The following is a 7392-nucleotide window of genomic DNA, read 5'->3' as shown; positions in this document are numbered from 1 at the left end:
AGCAGTTGTGTCCGGTCCCGACCCGTCGCGCTCTGCTCCTGGCTGGCCCGGGTGTCAGCAGCCGAGCCCGCAGATATCTGCACTTCCCCATTTCCATCAATGGAGGACATACTGGCAGCAGATTCAGGTAAGAAAGGGAGCCAGGTTGTGACCCGCAGCCCCGTCCTCCAAGGTGGTCAGTCGTATGCAGCATCTGTCTCTGTTTCTTATAGGCCCCGAAGCAGAAAGATGACACACAAGCGGGAGTCAGCTGACGAGGAGGGAAGAAAGCCATGGAAAGGTCAGGGAGTTTTGATGTGGTGACTCTTTATTTTTATTTATTTATTTTTTGGTTCAGACACCACGCTGTAGACCTTGGGATCAGTGGGCCTTGGAAAGTTGGGTTGCTGACACTGCCTTCTAAGCAGGATTTGTGTCTTAGCTTCTGATGGTGTTGTACGCAGCCAGGTTTTCGGTGGAGCTGTGAGGATCCTGTAAACCAGAGTTGTGTCATCTCCCACTTCCTTTTCCAAGGCAGGGAGCATTTTAGTCCAATGGGCGTTTTGAGCTTGGGTTCAAGACTGCTCCTTCTGCAAGTGGGCAGCTGTTCCTTCCCCCACTCACTGCTGGTATCTGGGGTTTCATTACACCCCTCAGTTCAGTGTGGGCACTTTGAACCTTTTTCGGGTCCTTTGAGAGCTCTGACTTCTGCGTCAGGAAAGCCTTCGTTTTTGCCTGTTGTCGTCCCGGTGTGGGGCCGCTTGCTTTCTTGAAACACGCCACCTGAGCAACCACTGTTCAGCTGGCTCTCTCACGTGCTTTCTCCTACCACGCAAGAAGGACAGTGGATTTGAATGTGTGCCTGTGGCCTCCTCGCCGGCCCCTGTGTCCAGGCACCTGTCCTTCATCCTGCATCTGTGCCTGGTAGTCCACGTCCGGACCCCTGGGCTGCCCTGTGACGAGGCTGCTCATGCTCATGTTTGCTTTATGTAGCATCCCCCATCACCACCCCTCTAAATCTTTTCCTCTGTTTAAAATCCTCCCTTTTACAAACTGGATTAGAAAAGCTATACGTGTTCTACATCAGGGAACCAGGCAGAGAAAGGGCTGTCCCGCTTCCTGTCCCCAAACTAGTTTCCATACCTTTGCACACGACTGCATTGTCTGCATATCACTGAAGTGATGACCTTGTTGCCCTGACTTCAAAACTGCAGGTTATGAGACCAAAAGTGATTTTTAAGCAAGAGAGAAGGGGGAAGACCAACAGAAAGAGAAGAGAATGAAAATAAAATGGAGACAAAAAGCGGAAAGCTTGGATGGGGAAGAACGAAAGGTCCTTGAACAAGTGTAGCTATTTTTCTGTGCAGAAGGAAAGAATAAGCTAATGGGAATGGGGGACTCCATACTGAGATAACTACATGTACGTTGGGTTTTGTACCACTGGTGATTTCTGTGAGACATCTCACCTTCTAACTGAGCGAGGCCAATACCAAACTTGGAGTTAAATGGAAAGACTCCATCTTGAACCAAAATGAGTTTCCAGGCAGGCATACCTACACGCGTGCAACATTATCTGTGCAAACATGCAGCCTTGTCACACGCGTGCACCTCCATGAAGACAGGCCAGTAGCACGGGGCTCATTCACAGTGTGGAGTGGGCAGAGCCCCAGGATTGTGGGGAGAGGTGGGGAACAAAAGAGTGCTCACGCACCTGTAAAGTTAGTCATTTTTAGTTTAATAATTAGTTCATGTTACCACATTTTCCTTAGTGGGAGGGATCAATCTGGGCTGGCTGTGGCAGCTGTAGGGGATTCAGTCTTTTGTGCTGTGAAATATTGCTCTTGGCTACGATCTTTGAAGCCCAGCAGTGTCTGTCTGTTGAGGACTCTTTGGGAAGCGGAGAATATCTGTGCAATAATAATAAACATTTATTGCTGGCTGGGAAAGGGTTGAACATGTTGGGAAAAATTATTCTTGTCTCCGGTGTGGAGTAAAAAAAATCATTTGTATTTTGAAAGTCTGTCCAGCTCCAATTTTGTATGTGAGGAGGCTACAAACTGGGGGGAAAGAAACCGGAGACTGGTTCTTCCTAGCATTGCTCTTGGCTGGAGGCAGCTCGCATTGCCCCGTCCTGTAAATACCACCTGGTATCTGGCCATGCTCCAGAACTGAAGGGGTCAGAACGGGAGGTTAAAGACATTTTTGGGCTGGCATTCGAGACTTTTCGGGTGCTCCTGGGTCCTCGCATTGCCAGCCGAGCACTCTGTACTGGTGCTTCTGCCTTTCTGAATACTGCAGACTAAAAAGCAATGAGCTTTTCTGGATTTCTGCCTCTTTCAGTTAGCTGGTTGGCTTGTTTTTGTGGTTTTTTTCAGGCATGATAACCTCTGACTTTGTGGGTGCTGGACCTCAAAAGGCAAGGGGCCCGACTCTCAGGCATGTCATTCTCATCTCTTGAGCAGAAGTTAGCACATTTCTAGGGTAGAAATTATGTGACTGTGCCTGGGACAGGATACAGCTTTTCTGGATTTTCAGCCTGCACTCCGTGGACAAGAGTGTGCACCCGTCTGAAGGAACTGCAGCCTCCAGTCAAAATGCATGTGGTCTGCTAGCCCCATGCAAAATCAAGGCCTTCAGGGAGTGTCTCTCACCTGAAACATCCCAGCAGAGAGGGGTTTTTTTTTTCTTTCAAACCAACAGTCAGATTTCAGCCCTCTGGGGCTGTCTTAATTAGGGTATCTCATCACTGCCATGAAGCTACCTGCTGCAAAGCTCTTATGCGCCGGTAGAGGGGGAGAAAGGATAGACTAAGCTCCTTTCCCCTGTGACGGGCTATGCAAAGGCTCTTCTCACACAGCTGGCTGATACAGCCCCCAAAGGAGGGACACAGGAACTTTCTGAAGACAGTACTCCCTGGGTCTCTTAATCCTTAATCAGCTCAGCTGCAGGGGCCGGAGGGCAGACAAAGGAGGGCTTAGGGTAGGGAATGCAGTCCCAGAGCACCAAATTCAGAAACCTTAGCCCAAAACCTGAGCTTTTCCAGCCTAGCATTCATTACTCCTCCTTCAAGGACTGGGATGGACGCACACCGTCAAGTGCCATGGGATCCTGGGATCATAATATTTGGGGTCCGAGCTTTGCTTTCCCTAAATGAGGGACCTGTGCTGGGGAGCTGCACAGATTGCCTGGCCTTGGCCAAGGGTATGCGAGAGGGTAGGAATAGGGAAAGCACCAGAAGTTGGCTACAGATTACTTTTTCTCTACGTTCTCCAGGTTGTACTCCCTACGGATGAGATAATCCAGGAGGTCTGCAGCCCAGTCCCGGAGCAGGAGGGAGAACTTGATAGTTGCATATGTGTAGTAGACTTCCCGCTGGCGGAGGGCTCCCCCCTTGATGATTTCCAGCGCACACTCCTCCTTCGGTGCAGGGGGGATAAGCACCACGTCTGCAGCAGCCTTCATGGCACTGTCTAAGGTGGGAAAAGAAAGTGCGCTTTGGTTGGATGTGCAATGGTCTGCATAAGTGAGCTCTACTCAGCCTCCAGAGCCTGCAATCGTTTTCAAAGTACTCAATAAGGGAAGAGCCCCTGTGGATTTGTGTGTGCAGCTCCTCTTCTGATGCCTTACATGACACCATGATGATGGTGTTGGTTCAGGTGGTTTTACTGTACTTGGAAGGAGAGACCCCTTCGTCCCGACCTTGAATGACTTGGTGTAGTTGAGGGTGGAGACCTGTCCCTTGCACTGCAGGCATACACCCTTGTGAGAGTCCACTATAGCTTCCCAAAGAGAAGATCTTGGCTACACATTTTATGGCAATGGGCTCTTGGACTTTCCCTTTAGCTTGCTCCTATGTCCTTTTGCTAGGAGCAGATGTGACTAGGCGGCATCTGAACCCCAAGGCCTCTGGGTGGAGGAGCCCGCCTGAAAACGTGAATATCTGCTCCTGTGCCCCATGACTATTAGTTCATGCAATTACGGGAGTATATAAAATGAGAGCTTTAGCACTGTGACCGGTTATATCCTCATTAGCTTCAGTGCTGATTTACCCCACCTGAGAATCTGGCCTATAGATTTACACTGACTGCTATTCAGAGCAATGTATAGCCTAGCCATTGCTCTATTATTGTTTAGATGCGTCTGACTCCTTGCAGGTGCTGAGAAAGAAGTGTGTACTGACGCTGGGGTTTGGTGGAGGAGACGGTACTGTCCTACTAGGTCAACCCAGGCAGGGCAATGCATGTTTTCAGGCTGGTGTGAGAAGGAAGTTTCTGGGCACAGCCCATATGCAAGTCAATTGGCAAGAAAATGGCAAGTGAACTTTGAGGCTGAGAAGTGCCAAGCAACGCATGCAGGAATGAATAACCCAAGATGCACATACATGACGATAAGCTCTATGTTAGCCTTTGCTACTCATGTACTACTGCTGCCTTGCATTCATGCCTGCGCTTGGGCCAGAAGACCCTGGAAGTCCCTTCCACGAACCCTAAGGTTTTCTGAGCAAAGAGATTTCCAAATGTCTGTGCATAGTTCTCCAAAAACCACGTTGTTTGGTGGCAATTATCAAGGCAAATAGGATGCTAGCAGTGATTAAAAAGGGAATGTTATGATAGAAAAGGAAAATATTATTGTGCCCATGCCTTGAATACCATGTGTGTTTGTGGTTCCCCCACATCCCCCTCCCTGTCTCCAGAAGGATCTAGTAGAACTAGAAATGGTCCAGGAAAGGTCAAGGGCCTGGACAGTTCACTAGCACAGTGCTAGAACTAGGGGACATCAATGAAGTTATTAGATGGCAGGATTAAAATGAGTGAAAGGAAGTTCTTTTTCACAGAACGTGTCATTAACCTGTGGTACTCACTGCTTCAGGAAGTTTTGGAAGTTGATAATTTGACTAGGTTCAAACGGGATTGGGAAAATTCACAGAAGGTGGGTTTGTTAGTGGGTATTCAGCATTATAGTGAGGGGTGCAATAAGGAGCGAGCCCTTATCCTGAAGATTAGGATGTGCTAGGCTTCTGAACACTGGAAGCAGCGGGGAGAGGGGCAGGGGATCAATCAGTCTGGATAAATACACTTCTCCTTAGCCCCCACTCTTGGCCACAGTGACAAACAGGATGCTGAGTTACAGGGTCCTATGCTGTGATCGGTATGGAGCCCCTTATCTTCTTGTGGGGCTTGCAGCAGCTGCCAGGGGGATCCATGAAGGAAGGAGAGAACTGTCTGGCAGGGTTAGGTAAAAAGCTCATCATCTGACCGTGACTCTTTTCTCATCAGCAAGGTCCAGGTAGCATCGGTCTTACCAGTATTGATGAAGCCAAGGATGCAGAGCGTGATGGAAATGTTGGTGTTTTGAAGAGCGAATTCCTGCCTCAAGGAGCTGAAGAAGCCATCCAGGGCAAACTTAGTCGCGGAGTATGGAACAGTGAAGGGAAACCCGACTTTACCTAGGACAAAAGGTTAAGTTTCATTTGTAGCACTGCATAAAGTTTGCTGTCACTGGGGGAAAAAAACATTGTGAAAAGTAAAACCTGCATTGGTGTTTCTAGGCCAGCCCTAGGGACACAGCCCAGAAATACAAAGGACCGTTAGAGAGCTGGGTACCTAATCCCATTCATTTCCAACCCTTTTAAAGATCCTTCTAAGTCAGACAGCAGTGTTAGCCTCCACCTTCTGCATCCCTGACAGTTGTAATCGGGGGGGATGATGAGCAGAGCAGTTGTCTCCCTGTGGCCCCTTCAGTCCCCAGAGATTATGATAGGGGCCCCATCATTGGGATAATTCACATGCAATAGAGAACTACCAGCTAGGGGTCAGCTTGGTACTGAATTTGATCCACCAACACAAAGCAAACACCTGTGGGCAGCCAAAGGGCAGATCCAAAGAGGAATCCACATGCTTCCCTTTTGCAGCTGGACTGTAATTCTGGTGCTGGGAGAACTGTAGCCTGGCTCTTATGCCTGAGTGTGGAGGTGCTCACTGTCCATGAATTGGAGGCAAGCACCCTAGAAAACCAAATGGGGACTGAATTGAGCAAAGTGGGTCTCTCCCTTCAACCCCCTGGGAGTACTGGGTTTTCCACACTGGAAAATCAGCCTGTACAATCTTAACCCTGAATCGTAGCTGACCTGCCATGGAGGAAACCACCACGATGCTGCCCCCGCTCTCCTTGAGCATCGGCAGGGCAGAGACGGTCATGGCCACGTAGCTGAGAAAGTTAGTCTCAAGGAGCTTCCGCACGTGCCCGACATCGCCGTCGAAGTAGTGAAAGTACGAGCTGCCGATGTGATTGAGGATCAACATGTCCAGGCCTCCTGCAAAGCAAGGGGTTGCTTTACGGTGGGTGGAGTGAAATGAGGATGGAGATGCAGCCCAACCCTTCTCCCCTATCCTCTCCTAGTTGACATGCATATAAGATAGACCATGACATGGTTAAGGGGTGACTGGGCCTCTCTACATTGCCCCATGGCAAGGGACTGCTGGTGGTTTCCAGGCAGCGAGCTGTTAACGTACCCAGTAACTCTTCCGCCGCCTTCACCACCTGCTCAGCAAAGGCCGTGTCCTCCATGCTGCCACTCACGTGCCGCGCGGATGCTGCGCCCAGCTCTAGACACCGTGCAACGACCTGAAACGTGATGGGAACATTGTAGGAACCTATTTCCCACTGCCAACCCTCCGAGAGCCTGGCGTCACATCCCTGGGGTCTTTGAGGGTGATTGTGTGGCTTGGGGGATACAGTGACTGCATCGTGCATCCTTCAAGCAGCACAGAAGGAACTGGAGCAAGTGTGTGGAGCAAGTGTGTGCAAACAAGAGTGCATCTATTGATGTGCAGCCATAAGCGTGCACATCTGTGAGCGTGTATGTGCACGTTATGCGATTCTCCCACAGCAAGTCTGTGAGTGCGTGCATACCTATGTACCTGTGACACGAGACTAACCTTGGCATGTAAGTGTGTGCAGTGTCACAGGCATGCATATGTGAGTGCTCGGCTTGCCATTTACTTTCTGTAGCTTGGCCTCTGTCCGTGCCGTGATCAGAAGATGAGATCCCATGTGTGCCAGGTGGTAGGCCATTTGCTCTCCAATTCCGCTGCTCGCTCCCGTGACGATCACTCGCTTCCCTTTCAGCATCTCTGGAGAGGAAGGCATGAGGAGGATGACATGCCAGGACACCAAAGACATATTTTCTCTAGTGCCTACAGCAGTCATGAAACCAAGATGGGGAACAAGCCAATTCAGCCTGCTAACTGAGCAAGCCTGCTCAGAGGCAGCTGAGAGCCCCAGTTCCCCCTGCAACAAGCAATCTCTTTTTTCCTTCTCCAAGAAAAACTTCTGGAGAGAGTAGTTAACTTTGTTAAGGGAGTTCAGAAAGATTAAAAAAAAACTCTGGCAGTGCCTTATTAAAGTATCTCA

At 49.6% G+C, this 7392-nt stretch overlaps 1 protein-coding gene and 1 long non-coding RNA gene across 2 annotated transcripts in view; both read right to left on the bottom strand.

The window, feature by feature from the left end:
• LOC109295287 overlaps nt 1–7392 on the bottom strand; it is a 21995-nt gene that overhangs the window by 5059 nt on the left and 9544 nt on the right. The window lies entirely within an intron of this gene.
• The window catches only part of HSD11B1 (hydroxysteroid 11-beta dehydrogenase 1), a 7089-nt gene continuing 1390 nt past the window's right edge, over nt 1694–7392 (bottom strand). Inside the window, exons 3-7 of the mRNA XM_019514055.1 lie at nt 6982–7112; nt 6492–6603; nt 6107–6292; nt 5282–5425; nt 1694–3449 (exon numbers count right to left, since the gene is read on the bottom strand). Coding sequence (XP_019369600.1) covers nt 3229–3449; nt 5282–5425; nt 6107–6292; nt 6492–6603; nt 6982–7112 — 794 coding nt within the window. The 3' untranslated portion in view covers nt 1694–3228. The remainder of the gene's footprint in view (nt 3450–5281; nt 5426–6106; nt 6293–6491; nt 6604–6981; nt 7113–7392) is intronic.

The sequence above is a fragment of the Gavialis gangeticus genome, unplaced genomic scaffold (assembly GCF_001723915.1).
Source record: "Gavialis gangeticus isolate Ggan-Ray unplaced genomic scaffold, GavGan_comp1, whole genome shotgun sequence".
NCBI classification, from domain to species: Eukaryota; Metazoa; Chordata; order Crocodylia; family Gavialidae; genus Gavialis; species Gavialis gangeticus.
This window is presented reverse-complemented; position numbering and strand designations above follow the sequence as displayed.